This window comes from Saccostrea cucullata, unplaced genomic scaffold, assembly GCF_032062105.1.
Source record: "Saccostrea cucullata isolate Sc308-1 unplaced genomic scaffold, CSIRO_AGI_Scuc_v1 ctg2375, whole genome shotgun sequence".
Taxonomy (NCBI): domain Eukaryota; kingdom Metazoa; phylum Mollusca; class Bivalvia; order Ostreida; family Ostreidae; genus Saccostrea; species Saccostrea cuccullata.
The window spans coordinates 130,269-148,668 of record NW_026931665.1 but is presented as its reverse complement, the minus strand read 5'-3'; the positions used below and the strand labels follow the sequence as shown (position 1 = coordinate 148,668).

At 34.5% G+C, this 18,400-nt stretch overlaps 3 protein-coding genes across 3 annotated transcripts; 2 read left to right on the top strand and 1 right to left on the bottom strand.

The window, feature by feature from the left end:
• Positions 1–1,041, top strand: LOC134233231 (uncharacterized). Its single transcript, XM_062715212.1, has one exon. It carries the CDS (start codon positions 1–3, stop codon positions 1,039–1,041), a length of 1,041 nt encoding a protein of 346 aa, XP_062571196.1.
• On the bottom strand, positions 619–2,355 carry LOC134233245 (MAP7 domain-containing protein 2-like). Its single transcript, XM_062715232.1, has 3 exons — positions 2,132–2,355; positions 1,767–1,939; positions 619–1,424 (listed from the first exon to the last, which is right to left on the bottom strand). The coding sequence occupies exons 1-3, from the start codon at positions 2,353–2,355 to the stop codon at positions 1,180–1,182; spliced, it is 642 nt and encodes a 213-aa protein (XP_062571216.1). The 3' UTR covers positions 619–1,179.
• Positions 2,356–5,984: 3,629 nt separating this feature from the next.
• On the top strand, positions 5,985–7,528 carry LOC134233244 (uncharacterized). Its single transcript, XM_062715230.1, has one exon. The coding sequence runs from the start codon at positions 6,184–6,186 to the stop codon at positions 6,982–6,984; it is 801 nt and encodes a 266-aa protein (XP_062571214.1). The 5' UTR covers positions 5,985–6,183; the 3' UTR covers positions 6,985–7,528.
• Positions 7,529–18,400: the final 10,872 nt, after the last annotated feature.

Here is an 18,400-nt window from a genome sequence, read left to right as displayed (position 1 = left end):
ATGGCGCAAAATTTGATGTTACTTGCGTGTCTGGAGGAGGATGATGACCTTCTTTTGTTGGCGAGTGTGGACGATGAAAAAGATTCGTCAGTCTATCAGAAATTAGAGATTGATGAACTAAGCAATGACCAGTTCCGAAATTTGTTTAGATTTCAAAGAGAAGATATGAATAGTTTGTGCGAAGCGTTAGATTTCCCAAGCAAGATTGTGTGCCCAAACAGGACTGTGTGTTCTGGAACAGAGGGTTTGTCTATTCTCATTCGCCGATTAGCGTACCCAAATAGATTGCAAGACCTCTCGCATATATTTGGAAGATCAACTGCTGAATTGTCCTATATTTTTAACACTGTGCTCAATTTCATCGATACAAGGCACGGGCACAGAATTGAGAGATTAAATCACCCTTGGTTGTCGCACGCAAAGCTGGATGAAATGGCCACGGCAATAAGTAACTGCGGAGCCCCGCTGTCTAATTGCTGGGGTTTTATAGACGGGACGGTGAGGCCAATTTGCAGACCCCAATCTTATCAGCAGCTAGTGTTTAATGGCCACAAGAGAGTCCATGGTCTAAAGTTCCAATGCATTACGACACCTGACGGAATGATAGCGCATCTCTTTGGTCCTATTGAAGGTCGACGTCATGATGCCGGTATGTTACGAGAAAGCGACGTTGAGCATCAACTGCAACAATATATGACAAAGGCAAATAATGATGTGTACTCCCTCTACGGTGACCCTGCATACCCTCTATCGCCTTACCTAATACCTCCATTTCGAGGAGGGGTAATCTCAGCGAATCAGATGCGCTTTAACAAAAGGATGTCGGCAGTGAGAGTGTGTGTTGAATGGACTTTCAGCAAAATTTTGAATCTCTTTGCTTTTCTTGATTATAAGAAGAATCAAAAGCTGTATTTACAGCCTGTTGGAAAATATTATAGAGTTGCGTCAATCCTGACAAATTGTCACACTATACTCTATGGGAGCGAGACCGGTACATTCTTTGGCATAGATCCGCCATCCCTACAAGAGTATTTGGCCTAATACTTCCACCAACTACTAAATACATGTATGTTTACATGAAAATAGATGGTTACATGGAAAGGAACTAAACAGAACATATTTTAAATATGCATTAATTTATTAATGTGTATAATTTATGTTATCGCGTACAATTCTTGTTTATTTATCTTTCGTTAATTTCTTCAATAAATCAATAAAAGCAAGTTTTTCCTGCTTTTCGATCTCCATTCTTTGCATCCTCTCCTGTCTATCCAAATCAAATCTGGCTTTTTCCAATTTTAGTTGCTCCTTCCTGAACTCCATTTCGTCGTTTTTTGTTTTCATTTCAAGCTCTGTTTTTTCTTTTAAATAGTCGACGATGCAAGTTTGTGAATTTTTCCTTTTAGGTGCTCCACACTCATCATCTGAAAAAAAAATTAATATTTTTTAAAACAAATATATGCACCTTTAAATATATACAATGGAGATATATGTGATCAAAAAGTGTTATAGTTAACACAACAAATCATTACTGTCGTGTGTGTGTGGGGGGAGGGGGGGGGGTACAGTAACCTATGAAAAAAAACTAAATGTAGTTTGTAATTTTAGCCTGTAATTTACTTGTAATTGCAAATAATTTACCGGTAATTATCAGAGAATACACAAATTAAAATATTATGAGATGATGTAAGCAGAAAAGGTTTCAAAAATACCAAATCAACGTGATATATCATTAATATGTAGAGAAGACAAGTACATACGCATACCTTTCTTTGGTGTTAAACACTCTAGGGCCCTCTTTCTTATCTCCTTCCCCATGTTATCAGATCTTTCTTTCTTTTCTTTTTCTTCTTTCTTTCCCCGTTCCTCCTCATCTTTTAACTCAAGAATTTCGTCAAGCAGAGTGGTTTTTTCCGTCACTTCCTCATCAACACCAGATCTATAAAAAGGTATTAAAATGAGTTTTCAAACTGTCTAATGAATTACAAAATCAGATTTCATCTACCTTTTATTGTCAAAGATTTTAAGAATTTTCTGTAAACAAAGGGCGGATACAGCCAAAATAAATACCGGAAGGAAATTAATTTTTTATTGACAGAGAGAAAAATAATTCAAATAGAGACATTGGTACCTTCTGAGATTCTCTAGGTTTTCTCTTTTATGCTGTTCAATGAGTAAATTCGCCCTCTCTCTTACTCTCCTTGCATCTAAAATAAAATTAGGGGACGACAGGGTTGATGCGATCTCTGCCCATTTACTCTTGTCTTTTATGGGATTTTTGGCGACAATTTCCCTCAAAAGCCGAATGTCATCCTCACTTTTAAATCGAATTTGTTTTTTCCTCTCAGTATTCATTTTTCCCTATATTTAAAGATGAAAAAATGCATGTAAATATATATAGAAATTGTGATGATTAAATATAAGGCTATAAAGAAAAGGGGGAAATATGGTTTATTTTGTATTCTAGAAATAACCTAGCTCGTACTAACGATACCACCCCCCCCCCTCAAAAAGAATACTGGAGGACGATTTGTCCCCTCTTTTGGCTTGTAAAATTTAACATGGATTAAAATAAATAATCAACCTTTGATCATTTTATTAAAACATGAAAAATAGGGCCTATACAGTGTTTTCCCCAGAAAATTTTTGATGCATGGGGGGAATTTTCACTGAATTGACAGCGCGCGGCATGTCTCGGTTAAGTTAATTGTACATGTATTTAAATGTTAATATGTATTTACATGAAAAATACAAATTCAATCATTATTTTTCTCTATTTTGCTCTATCAAAATTTTCTATAAAGCCATTGTCTTTTTACTGTTTTGTGTATTGTGTTATTTTTGCTTTCTACAAATAGAACCCTGTAGTGACATCCACCTTTTTATTATTACAAACTTATGTCCCTACTTTAGTCTTTTGCAGTCTACTTGAAATTAAAAGGGTGATCATTAATACGTAGCACTAATGCTTACATGTAAATTTTGTGACAACTTATTTGCTTTCATTTCATGTTTGATTTTTCCCGCTTTTGAATATGTGTGAAGGTCACTTTGTATTAAAAGCATATGTTTGAACTAAGTACCTCCCCATAGTTTATAAAGTAAATAAACATTGATAATGTTAATTAGACATGTTTATTTTCAGCACTTTAATGCAAAAGATGTCTTAAATATTATGAGTTTAACTAATGAAACAGTTTTTATGTCGGAGCATCAATGCTATTTATAGAACGACCTGTGAATGTTGGAAAAACCCACATGTGCATTACCAAGTGTATTGCTTTTACCGTGTATACTATCTGACAGCAATTAGTTACTTTTCATGATTATAAATTAAATTTTTAACCAATTAAAAGCATGATACTTATTAACATACCAATAAATTGCAATAAACAAACATTGACAGCTAGGTCTAGATATTGCATCATACCCCGTGCCGTGATTCGCATCAAGTTCACAACAGGTGCTCAGTACACGCGAGGATTCTAGTGATTTGAATTGTTTTATTGAAATATTTGTAACTGATATCATTCACATGGTACACAATTAATAATTCATGCATAGCGGGAAGCATGGCGGCAACATGTGATGCATGGCGGGAGATCGTGAATGCATGGCGGTACCGCCATGCAAAAACGGCCTGGGGAAAACACTGCTATATAGACCAAAATTGCACTTGATCTATAGTTTCAACCAGACGCTCGGCTGTCTCCGTAAATGGAGTCATTCCCGTCTCTTAAATGTTATGCATGAATTTACAGAATATTGACCAACACATGTAACAACAATAAATATAAAAATAATTAGTTCTAAAAGTTATGAAAGTATAAAGAAATATCATAAGAGTCATCAAAACACGTCGGAATCTTTCACGGGTAAATCGAAGTGACGTCATTTCAACAAGTCACTTTACAATCCATTTTAATCAAAATTATTCTATGAAGTTGATCAATAAAATCACATAGATGTACGTAATAAATTCTCTACATCACAATAAACCACAGCTGTAAAAGATATATTCTATAATTTAAGTTTAAGAAGCTACAAGTTCTTACTTACGTGTACTTACAGATCCACACGTTGTTTACAACTTGTAGAATTACGCGGTATGCAAAACTGATGACGTAAATCGCAGTAAATTAGGGGATTTCCCTAGCTACACGTACACGTAGACGTACACGTTCAGATGCTTAACCTCTCTCATATTTACTGTTAGCGCTTTCTAACTAATGGCTCTTCAGACAGTTAAAAGTTGAATATAAAATTGCTTAGTAACGTTCATTAGCACGACCTCAAGTATTGTCCATTGTGACGTCAAAATAACGTTAAAAGGTAGCATTATATTTCGCACCGTTACAATCACTGAAATAAACCAAAAAACAAGTAGAAAATAACTTTAGTTAAAACTGAAGTAATTATTTTCTGTTAAGTTTTGGGTTAAATAGTTTTATGAAGTAGTCCTTCTTTGCTACTCTGAATATTTCACAGTCATTGTGCATTTTATAAAATGGAAATAATTTAAATTTCCCTTTCCCACAGGTAGCAAAGTGCTCACTGCACGGCGTATTCCTTACGCTAGGGTCCCGAATTTGTTGTTTATGGACTCGCACTCGTGCATTCAGTTTGCCGGTTTGTCCTATGTAGTTTTCATCACAGGTCGGACAGGTTATGCAGTAAATAACATTTTCTGATTTACAGGTCATGTTGGCGTTTGGTGTTATATTTTTACCATATTTTAAAGTTTTTTCGCTTCCCTCCTCCAGATATTCACATGTTCCACAACGTGGGTCACCGCACTTTTTGACGACTTTGGCATTGTTTGTTGCAAATCTTGCTCTGGTTAGGATTTTCTTCAGATTGGGTGCCTGTCTTCTGCTATTAATAATTTGAGACTCCTTGATAATGTCTTTTAGATTCTGAGTATGTTCTAAAATGGGAAAAAATCTCCTGGCTGATCTTAAAATATTGTGGTTGCGCACCAATATTTGGCTTTCTATTCATGTCACCCATCACATACCAAGCGTAATATTCCATACAACATGGCAAGACGCATATGCACAATAGTAACCGATACAACTTTACGCTCGAAAAGGTTAGAAGAATTTCTTTTGTTGTGACGCACAATCCACGCAACCACAGATTTGCAACAAACAATGCCAAAGTCGTCAAAAAGTGCCGTGACCCACGTTGTGGAACATGTGAATATCTGGAAGAGGGAAGCGAAAAAACTTTAAAATGTGGTAAAAATATAACACCAAACGCCAACATGACCTGTAAATCAGAAAATGTTATTTACTGCATAACCTGTCCGACCTGTGATGAAAACTACATAGGACAAACCGGCAAACTGAATGCACGAGTGCGAGTCCATAAACAACAAATTCGGGACCCTAGCGTAATGAATACGCCGTGCAGTGAGCACTTTGCTACCTGTGGGAAAGGGAAATTTAAATTATTTCCATTTTATAAAATGCACAATGACTGTGAAATATCCAGAGTAGCAAAGAAGGACTACTTCATAAAACTATTTAACCCAAAACTTAACAGAAAATAATTACTTCAGTTTTAACTAAAGTTATTTTCTACTTGTTTTTTTGTTTCTTTCAGTGATTGTAACGGTGCGAATTATAATGCTACCTTTTAACGTTATTATGACGTCACAATGGACAATACTTGAGGTCGTGCTTATGAACGTTACTAAGCAATTTTATATTTAACTTTTAACTGTCTGAAGAGCCATAAGTTAGAAAGCGCTAACAGTAAAAATGATTTTCGAGATTTGTGATTTCTGACTTTTTTCATTCGATATAATTTACTGTACCAAAACACTGAATTTTTCTTAAATTATATATATATATATATATATATATATATATATATATATATATATATATATATATATATATATATATATATATGCAGAATTTTGCGAATATCTTAAGAGAAACTGTAAAAGATATCTGGATGATTGTTTTATTATATATATTTATAAAAGTTACGGTAAACACGTTGGTTTGTTTACGGAATTTGGGGGCGTGGCTGTATCGAAGATCGATTGGCTTAAGATTTCGCGGTTCTGTAGGTTAAAATCATGCTAGGCATGTATATTGTATTGGGTTGTATTAAGGGGCTTTTAAGTCATTCGAAGTTTCGCTGCTTTAAGTGCAACAGCTACTAGTACTAATGTCGAAGCAAAAAGATTTTTTGGCTGATTATCGGCAACCTTCAGACGAAGATTCCTTGCTGAATGACATTCCTTCTGTCCATAAGGATTCTACGCAGAATTTGGACACCCCTGTCGTTATTCCGCAGACAGAGAAACCCTCGTCAGACCTGGCCGACACCTTTAATCTCTTCAAGACGTATTTAGACTCAAAGCTGAACACTCTGAAGGAAGAACTTTCTGTGGGTAACGATTTTGACGATTTGGCTAAGAAACTCAAGAAAGACGTTTCTGTGTCTTTTAAACACGAAGGCAACAAGATTCAATTTGAATTCAATTCTGAAATTCTGAACGATTTATCTAAAGTACAGAAAAAGTTGTCAGTTAAAGATTCTGCTTCTGCTGCCATTATTTCTTCTGTTATTAACAAGATTAACAAGAGAAACAAGCTCATTCGTATAGCAGATAAATCACCAGCGGGTTGGACTACTGTAAGAGAATACGAGAGTGATGACCTCGCCTCTAATTCGGACGACGAAAAACGTATGCGACAGGCAGAGAATAGGGCGCTCCGGGTACTCAGAGAGAAACGAAGATTCAAGCCTTATTCCAACAGGAATGCATCAGCGACGATTTCTGCTCCTCCTGACCGTAGGCCTACTCCTTCTCAGCAGCCCTTTCGTTTCTCAAGGCGTCGTGAAGCATCCCCATACGACATCTGTTACAACTGTAGAAAATACGGGCACTGGAAGTCGCAATGCACAGCAACCCCCAAATCAAGTTCCCAATCTCAGGCCACAAACAATTCAAGTACCCAGTAAATCAATTGAAAAGTATGACATTTTTGTTCATGATTCAATTTTGAACGAGCAAATTGATTTGTTTTTGAATCAAGTAGATTATTTTGAAAAATTACCTGTTTATGGCAAAGGTGTTAAAGGAAACTTAGCTAAGCATGTTGAATACTGGAAAAGTATTGGTGCTAGCGATTTTGTTATTGATACCATTAATAACGGTTATGTAGTTCCTTTTCAGACGGCACCACCTCCAATGAAGTTCAAGAATAATAAGTCAGCTCTTGAAAATGTTGAATTTGTAAATAGTTCGATTTCAGATCTGTTAGAATCCGGCTGCATTGAGAAAGTTCCTTTCCAGCCTTTTGTTGTTAGCCCACTTAGTGTTGCAGTTAACAAAGGTTCGGGTAAAAAGAGGCTAATTTTAGATTTGAGCGAATTGAATAAATTTGTAGATAAAAAGAAAGTAAAGTTTGAAGATTGGAATGTCGCTTTGAATTTTTTCCAAAAAGAATGTTTTCTTTTTAAATTCGATTTAAAATCAGGATACCATCATATTGATTTATGTAGAAAACAGCTGACATATTTTTCGTTTTGTTGGAATGACCAGTTTTATTGTTTCAATGTTTTAGCGTTCGGTTTGACTTCAGCACCTTATATTTTTACCAAGTGCCTTAGACTATTGGTGAAACACTGGAGGAACCATGGTATTGACATTGTTCTTTACCTTGATGACGGGTTTGGTTTTGGTAACAATTACGAAAATTGTTTGAAAGCTTCGAATTTTGTTCGTAATTCTCTTGTTCAAGCAGGTCTATTAATCAATGTTGAAAAGTCAGTATTTCAGCCCAAACAGTCTATGGAGTGGCTTGGCTTGATATGGGATTCCAAGACAGTATCTTTAAGTATACCGGAAAGAAGAATAGCGGATGCTTCAGATTCTTTGAAATTTATAATGAATACTTTTCCTTTGATTACAGCCAGAGAACTAGCCAGGTTTGCAGGTCAGATTATTTCGATGTCACCTGTTTACGGAAATGTTTGTAGTTTGATGACAAGACATATTTATTTAGCAGTGGAGAGCAGAGCTCATTGGGACAAATTTATAAATTTTGAATTTCCAGACATCGTCAAAACAGAACTGAAATTTTGGTCACAAAATTTGTTTAAGCTGAATCTTAGGCGTTTAATTCAAGAATCTTTGCCTTTTACAATAGCGTTTTCAGATGCTAGCAATGTTGCTGCTGGTGCTTACACTGTTGAAATGAACGAAAATGTTTTCCATCATGTTTGGTCAGAAGCTGAATCTTTGATGAGTTCAACTTGGAGAGAGTTAAGAGCGATTCAATTAGCTTTATTTTCTTTTTCCAGTTCACTCCAAGGCAAGTCTGTGCGGTGGCACACAGACAACCAAAACTGCGTAAGAATTGTCCAGAGAGGCAGTACAAAAATTCATTTACAAGATCTAGCATTTAGTATATTTTCTATTTGTGCAGAATCTGGTATTTCTTTGAATTTAGTTTGGATTCCAAGAGAGCTGAATAGAAAAGCTGATTACATTTCTAATGTTATTGATTTTGATGATTGGCAAACTAACACAGAGTTTTTTTTAATTAATTGATAGCATGTGGGGTCCACATACGGTGGACAGATTTGCTAATGCCCAAAATGCCAAATTACAGAGATTCAATTCTTTATTTTGGTGTCCTACTACAGAGGCTGTAGACGCTTTTTCGAAAAACTGGAAATTCGAAAATAATTGGCTAGTTCCACCCATCTCTTTGGTTTCTCGAGCAATTAAGCATTTACAATTCTGTAGAGCTAGTGGTACGTTAATCGTTCCAAAATGGCCATCATCTCCTTTTTGGACTATGTTGTTTGGTCAAAATATGACATTCAAGAATTTTGTGATTGATGTACTAGAATTTGAGCCACATCAAAATGTGTTTTGTCATGATACGAATAATAAAAGCCTTTTTGGCTCAAGTTATTTCAATTCTAGAGTACTGGCTGTGAGGATTTGCTGTGAAACAGTTTATATATGGCCCTTTTTTAGATTGTCTTAAAGAAGCTGGCAAGGTCTAAGAGTATTAATTTGTGTTAGACATGGCCCTTTCAAGAAATGTCTTGATGAAGATGGCAAGGTCTAAGAGTGATAATTGTGACTGAAATTTTTGTACAGATCGATTTTTTGATGCAGACACGGCCCTTTCAAGAGTTTGTCTTGATGAAGCTGGCAAGGTCAAAGTTATATGTATATAGATTTTGTTGATACAAGTATCGCTTTATATGCACAGTACTGAACATATTTTAAAAAAAATTGTATTGGTGGGTGTTTGGACAAGGCCATTTCATTTATGTCGGCAGGTCCTGATATATTGAATTTAATTTAACAGTGCATTGTACAAAATAGCGGTTATGGGTTTATAGGACAAAGCCTTATTTGGCGAGGTCCTGATATTCTAATAATTGGTATTTTAGTATTATTTTTCTTTTTTAATTCATCAGTTTTGCAGATATCTTTAAATCGGGCAAATGGGCATCTTCCTGGAAATGTGTGAATCCACAGTTAAAGAAACTAGCTGACAAACTCCCTTCTGTGTGTGAAAAATCAAAGGCGGAAAATACTAAGAAACAATATTCAGCTGCATTCAACAGATTCTGTAAGTGGTGTTCTAGTTATCAAATTTCTCCACTTCCTGCTTCAGATTATAATATTTCATTGTACTTGGTCAAACTTAGTGAAACTTGTAATTCAGTGAATACAATCGATGAAGCGTTTTATGCTATTACTTGGGCACATAAACTATCTGGGTACCCGAATCCGTGTTCCTCGGATCTCGCAATTCTCACCAGGGAAGGATGTCACAGATCAATTGGTCACCGATCTAATAACAAAAAGGAACCTATTACACCTGAAATTCTTAAAAGCATATGTGTATTGTATGGGAAGGAAACGTGTAACTTATTAGACCTTAGAATCGCATGTATGTGTATTTTAAGTTTCACAGGTTTTTTGAGGTTCTCAGAGTTAGTTAATATTAGAATGTGTGACAAAAGCCTTTATGATGATCATATGACAATTTTTATACAAAAAAGTAAGACTGATCGTTATATGAAAGGAAGTACCGTGTACATATCAGGTACTGGTCGTGTTACATGTCCTATTATCATCACGAAAAGATATTTAGAGAAAGCCAAGATTTCACCTTGTTCAAATGAGTTTATTTTTCGTTCTATAAATTTTTGTAAAAAATCAGGTATGTGTTCCTTAATAGGACATAAAAGTTTGTCATATACCCGAGCTAGGGAAATTTTATTGTCTGCGCTTGAATTTATTGGGTTAGATAAGAGCAAATTTGGTTTGCATAGCCTTCGTGCAGGCGGTGCTACTGCAGCCGCTAATTCTGGAATTTGTGACAGACTTTTTAAAAAGCATGGCAGATGGCGATCAGATTCAGCTAAAGATGGTTATGTAAAAGAGAATTTACAGCAGAAATTATTTGTTACAAAAGGTCTCGGTATTTAGGGGGAGGGGTGTTTTTTGTACTTTTAATCTTTTCTTTATCGTCGAAGTCTGTTGCACTCGCGCATGCGAGCTCATCCTATATATTGGTGTTTGAGTTTTTATTTATAAATAATTTATGTTCGTTTGAACTGGTGAATTTAGAACATAAATATATTTATAAAAGTTACGGTAAACACGGTTTGTTTACGGAATTTGGGGGCGTGGCTGTATCGAAGATCGATTGGCTTAAGATTTCGCGGTTCTGTAGGTTAAAATCATGCTAGGCATGTATATTGTATTGGGTTGTATTAAGGGGCTTTTAAGTCATTCGAAGTTTCGCTGCTTTAAGTGCAACAGACTCCCCCCCCCCCACCCCTCCCTAAGTATATTATTTTGTATGGTTTTTCTTTTCATGAATGTGTTCATTAAATTATCGTTTCTCTTTTGTAGAACGGGATGATTACTTGTATGTGACGAAGATTTATTTATGTTATCATGATTGTAAAATTAAAAAGCTGTTGCACTCGCGCATGCGAGCTCATCCTATATATTGGTGTTTGAGTTTTATTTATAAATAATTTATGTTCGTTTGAACTGGTGAATTTAGAACATAAATGGAAAAAAGATGATTCAGATTTGAATATATTAAATGATATTTTAAATGAATTAGACCCAGATATTAAATTTACAATGGAAAAAAGTTTTACTCAATTACCATTTTTCGATGTATTAATCTGTAAGGAAAACAACAAAATTGCAACAGATATATTTTATAAGAGTACTGACACTCATCAATATTTGCATTCTGGATCTTCCCACCCACGACACATTAAAAGAGCAATACCTTACAACCTAGCCCGACGAATAAGCACAATAGTAAGTGAGGAGGAAACCAGAAATCAACGTCTGGATGAATTGAAAATATATGTCACAGACCAACATTATCCTTTAAGCTTAATTAACGACGGCATCAGAAAAGTTAAGGAATTAGATAGAGAAGAATTATTTAATCCAACTCATAATGATGAGGAAAATATTAAAATATTACCACTAGTCACAACTTACAATCCTAAAAACCAAAATATTACACCTATCGTTCGAAATCTCATCGAAATTCTTAAAACGGATGAAGAAATGTCAAATGTTCATTCAAAATTCAAGTTTATAAACAGCAAAAGGCAGCCCAAAAACCTCAGAAGAATACTCTGTCCTTCCAAAATAACGAAATCTACAAAATCCATTACAAAGTGTAAAGATCTGCGATGTGGCACATGTTCTGATTTAAGAGAAGGAACGTCATTCAATTTCAAAGAAAAAGATTTCTTTATTAATTCAGACATGACATTTGAGTCCAAAAATTTAATATATGTTATTACTTGCGGAGGATGCAACCAATTCTACATCGGTGAAACGGTGACCACATTGAGAGCCAGAATTCGGGTGCATAAACAGCATATTCAAGTTCCTGAGTACCGTAAGATCAAACTCAGCGAACACATTCATAGATGTGGACAAGGACAATTTAAAGTGTTTCCTTTTTACAAACTTTTTCAAGACAATATAACTGAAAGAAGAGAAAAAGAGAAATACTTTATTCAAAAATTTAATCCCAGTCTTAACAGTTTGATTCAATTTGATTTCTGACAAAACTTTCCCACAGAGTTTAACCTTTCGATGTTTTCCGGCTAAGAGTATAAACACATGTCGGATTTGGTTTCGAAGGTGTGAACATTCTGCAAGCATTTAATTGCTTGCTGTCAGATTCAATCTTAGATAATGATTTTTAAAGTATTAATAGTTTTGTAAGACACTGCAGTCAGGATAAAGTATGCATTTGTAAAACGTCTGAATGTGTAATGAAAGCGCTAACGTTTTAATCTGTGTTGCCTTTTTTATTTTAATTTTTTTAGATAGATAGCTAGACAGATAGACAGATAGACAGATAGACAGACAGACAGACAGATAGATAGATAGATAGATAGATAGATAGATAGATAGATAGATAGATAGATAGATAGATAGATAGATAGATAGATAGATAGCGCATTTTTGTGTGACTTCAGAGTCAAGGGGGAAGGGATCATTACCAATCTTGTTTAAATATTTTCTAATAAAAAAAATCTATCAAAACTTCACAATTTTATTTAGGAGCAGGCTTGTCCTGAAAAGCTTCTTTATATGTCAAAATTCGCAAAATGGTTTAGCTGACAAAATACTGCTTATGCTTACTTTGGAGGTCAATTTTAAGGTTGCAATTTGAGGTTTTAACCTACATAACGTAAGAGGAATTTCGGATATAAAAGCTTAGTACTTTTTAATGCTAATTACAGTATTCAAAACATTCCTCACGCCGAAGGAAGATCAACATTAACTTAACAACATTTTTAAAATGAAAGTTTATCTACGCAGTGCTCAATGTGTGTTAGGCTTCCGGAAGCTATGCGTTCAAAAATATCGTTGGATTGCAAGATCGATTTAGATTTTAATTTGTAAGTTATGAGCTTAAGCGCGGTCAATTTATGCTGAAAGCTCTCTCAAAAGCTAAAAACGCACTTGTTATTTCATATGACTTCGTTGATCACGTGACAGTCGATATAATTTTCAAAGTGTTTTACTTAATATATTTCCTTAGTGCAGCTGTTAAACCTCATTAATATCAATTTTTTTGTCACCTAAATAAACTCGTCGCATCCTTGCGAACCCGAAATTTGCCTGGGAAAAGTTAAATTTCTACTGAATTTTAGACGGAATTTCCGTTATTTCCCGATCAAGACACGAAGACACGAAACACACGGCGAGTTTGACCGGTCGACAGTGGATCACCCATGGCACATGATCCCACCTCCTATGTTTGAGCTGTCCTCCTATTTTGTATTTTTAATTTACTTTTGAGCTTGAATACTGTTTGTATATTTCACAGTCACTTTGGTACAAAATACTTTCCAATAACTTCAGCTTACAGATTTGAGGGTATTTACGGCTCAATATCGTCATCTACAAGAAAGAAATTCTTTCTTTCTTTCCAAGAATGATTCAGTTAGAACTTTACAGTACAATACAACTGTTACTATAATGTATTATAATTAAATATCTCTAGTGCACTTAACATTAAGATACAATTAAACATACAAATTAGAGAAACATACAAAGAAAAAAAATATTTGTAAGTAAGCATAAATTATTACGAATGTTAAAATTACAACTATTGAGACATTTAAAATTTAAAAGAACCTGTACCTAATGATAAGAAAAAAAAACTGAAATAAAAAAAACATACCTTAAAACCAGTCCAGTGTCTTTATACATTAAGCAAATCACTTATTTACATCCCTCATAAGCTTCTTCAAAGACATTTTTGTTGAAAGCGGATGCAGGCTAGGAATGTTTAAGAAACAAAGGATTAATTGATTGATTGTGTACTGTTTAACTTCTTTCTCCAGAATATTTCACTGATATGGAGAGGTCACCTTTGCCGGTGAAGGGCTGCAAATTTAGGCCTATGCTCGGCAATTACGGCCTATGAGCAGGGAGGGATCTTTATCGTGCCACAACTGCTGTGACACGGGGCCTCGGTTTATACGGTCTCATCCGAAGGACCGCCCCATTTAGTCTATCAAGCAAGGGGGTACTGAGGACCTATTCTAACCCGGATCCCCACGGGGCAAGAAACAACGGAAGAGAGTTCTAAAGTCAAATCGACGACTGACATAGGTAGCAGTTCTTACCTGGGAAAATCCAAAAGAAATAAATTCTGTTAACCTAAGGACCAGAAAGGCGAACATCTGTATTCAACGGGAAGCCAGTGCAGATATTTTAAAATTGGGGTCACGTGATCAGATTTCCTGGTACGGGTTACATAAGTAGGCTAAGGACGCCCAAAGGAAATATATCTTAAAATATTCCTAGAAAATCAAAATAATGTTGATACCTTTTTTATTTGAATGAGTTAAATAAAATTGGAGTTATACTAATGCATACAATGTATATTAAAATACATATTGTGTTTTCTTTAAGACAAATTCTTTAATGGCAAAAAGTGTTGTACATAAGCAACTTCCCCATGACCGGGAATTATATTAAAAAAAAATATCCGTCTTTTTGATAAACTTCCCGTGTTAACACTATACGCATTAAGATGATATTGATATACCCAAAAAAACCAAAGGCGCACAACTATCTATAAAATTGCAACACTGTTAAGGCTTACTATGGAAAATCAACGGAATATAGACACGTAAAAAACGGGAAATATTTTAAAACTGAATGTATTTTTAATTATAACATAACTTATATACTTATTGTAATAATATTATACAACCTACTTTGTATTGAATTAAGTTTGGACCCTTCGATGAACAGACACGTGATAAATACAAAGTATATGCACTAAATGGAGGTCATGAACAAATGTCAATATTGCAAGGGCATATGCATACCCTAGCTAAAATAAAAAAATAAATTCATTACCTATCATTCCTTTCAACATTCCTTGTATTTTCTGGAAAGTGTTATTGCTTTCAGAAGAATTCGCAATTAGTTAAAATTTCATGTAATTGGGCTCAACTCGAAATATGCTTGACCTTTACCAAGTATTTTATGTCCCCGTTAAGTAAGCAATATTCAAGAAAATGGTTAATTAAGATCTATTTAGTGTAGGCCCTTTCGAAAAGGCGATTTATTAAGCCACCGACATGTTAAAATACACGGTAAAATTAATTAAATACATTTTCTCGATAATTAATGAGTAGTCGCACTAAACAAAGGTTTTATATTGGTATTGGACTTTTACGAGGAGCGCTGACTCTTACAGATGACGCTTACTTTTACACTAGGACTATGTACGGTAGTTCTTTTATGATATTAATATCTAATAGCTCAACATTTAATTAAACGAAAATAACGGGTTATTTCAATGCACATATAAGTCACCCCTACTAATGTTATTGTGATTTAAATTCAAGACACGTGGTTTAGGTTGATCTATTCTAAGGTTATAGTGTAGAACCGGTTTCAGAAATAAAATTGGCAGTAAACATGATATTGCTATAGTCTGTTTCTTTTGAAACCATGTCCTGTAATAAATGTTTCCAGGCCTTTCTGAAAGACTTTCATGATTTTCAACAGAAAAGGGATGACTAAAGGAGGGGTGTTAATATAACAGTTTATCATACCTTTCGGCGAAAATCAGAGCTCACTAGTGACCGATTCGCTGGAAAAAAAATTTACATTATCATCTACACTGACAAACCTTTGTTTGCCTTATATGGCTATTGTAATAAATGCGCACAGAGAATCTTACCACGAGCAACTGACCAATCGCTGAATGAATAACAACATTTACGCCAAATACATGTTAAAAAAAACTTTACATTTTACTTCGAACACGTACTTCATGTCAATCTGCGATCATTTTAATGGACTGCAAAATATAAAAAAAATGTTCTAGCGAACAAAATACAAAGATAAGAAACTAGGAAAGATATTACGGGCATTTAAATGAACAAAACTTTGTTTACGTTCGTGATCACGTGTTCGGCCAGGGAATTCACCTGGCAATTGTATTCACCGAATAATACAAAGGAATTAATACAGACGCAAATTACTTTTGCAGTATGACCTTCAGAAACCTAGACTTCTTACGTTTATTGAACAAATGAATTGTTTGTCATTATGAGCATGAAAATTAAATTTTTTAAAATGCTTTTCATTTACAATAAAAGATTTTCCTTTTTTCAAGCATAAAATTCCTGTAGTATTCATAGTAACCCATAATGCAATATTCATTCAGCTGATTGGTCAGTTAAAATCATGCTGGTGCCTCATTTGCTAATCTGACGCCAAAAAATATAGTCCCGGTTCCCATGCAAAAATATTTGTCCAGAAAGAAATTTGAATTCATGACTGCAGAAAATTGTATTAGAGAGAGTACTTATGTAAGTTTGAATGAATGTAAAAGATATCGATAGATTGAAGTACAAATTTTCTACAGGCATTATTAGCTGATTCTAGGGTGGTGAAAACTGAAACACAACATAACTTTTCTGTTTACCATGCCTCCACGTGCTAGTCACTTCCTAGCCACATTTCCATGAATAATTTACCCTATCTCACTGAAGTCTCGCTAACTCTGGCTAGAGCTACTGCCAGAGCTACTCTGAACTCATCGGGTTTTATAATATGCAGAACACCGAAAAATAAAAGGTTCCGAACACATTAGTAGGGGTGTAAGTTGTCCTTGAAGAAAACGACAACCACCCTACCCTCAACTCCCGGTCTTCACATGTAAGTGTCCCTAACACCATACCTATGACCACTAGAAAGTTTTCTTATGCATTGTCAATTCTGTACTTCCGTACGTGAAGTTTAAATGTCCAAGTAAACCGTCAACTGTAGAAGTCAGTGCTTCTCGTAAAAGTCCATTAGTAACCCATCAAAATCTGTGAATAATATTCTGTTTATAATGCAAAGCATTTTTCACTGTAGGAAAATTACTTTATCTGCCTCTGACAGCACATGAAATTCGTAATTCTTATCAGTCTGACGCCATGTCTACAAGTTTGGGTTCCTTGCGATCAGTGAGGGACTTAAAAAGCAACTTTTTCAAAGCATTGATTATTTGTATTCTGCTTATTCAGTTTTTGAAGCCTTAACAATGCTGCGTGTTGGGTTCGTTAGTATCTAGATTATGTTTCTTTATTCGTGGTTTTATACTAGCCTGTTTGAAATCCTTCAGCTTCACAGATTGACTTCGTGATTTATTTAACGAAGTAAGTAACAAAAGGTACCAATTGTTTAGCACAAGCTCGGACTATCGATGTCGGCATCGCATGTAGCGTGCATGATTTTATTGACATAGATAATAAGAGTTTCCTGATCTCATCACTAGATATTTTCACAAAAGATCTCAAATAAATCCTCATTCATCACATACGACAGGTTATTTTATACACATTATTATAAATTCTATATCTGTCTACGGGTATAAAAAGGAGTAAATGTCAAACGTATATTTTTGTTTATATTTTGAACACGCTGACTTTTTAGTAATATAGTAAATAATTAGGTAATAAAAATGAATGTTATAAAGCACAGTCATCTAACATTGTTTCGTATATAAGATAAAAAAAATAGATCAAAACACGTTTTTCATTCTCTCTGAATTTTTTTTTTATGCAGCACACAGAAATAAGGTGAAAAGTTTATGACACTTTCCCCATTATAACAGTTCAAGTTTGAGTAAGTAGACGTTCATTTTCAATTATGATGTCATACAGTTATTGTTCAGAGAACTGAAGATATATACAGAGTGAACTGCGATATTCTTTGGAGGCCTTATTACATACATATACCTGCGTATAAACTTTATAGTTACTTCAATCATATATAGACTCGATATATCCTAGTGAACTTAATGAAAGATATAACTAAACCTGACTTATTTGATTCATATTTAATACGCTATTTTAAAAGATGTTAGTGTTCACAACAGGTTTTATGATCAACGTGATTTCTACAACTTTTAATTTTTTTCTTTGACGGATAATGATTTTGAACACAAGGCGGGTCTGACCAGTCATTTCCACCTGACCACATTTGTATGCTTTTTAGAGTTTCTTGTTTTTTCTTAAGTTCTGCTTAAATTTTGTATTTTGTAAATAGTTTTAGAGTTTGATGACTGTTCTTTTGGTCCTTATATAGCTCAACGCACATTTTATTTAGCTCACACATTTTTTTTTCGCAGTGATTAAGGTCACATTCTTTTTGCAATAAAAAAGGAACATTGTCGACCTTTGATACGAGACATAGCCGTAATATTTATCAAATTTCTCATGTTAAAGGTACATTTACTTTAAATTCATAATCTTAAAGTTTTAAAGTCGAAGTTTAAATGGGGCTTCATTTATAAATGATATGAAGTTACATCTGTATGTAGCA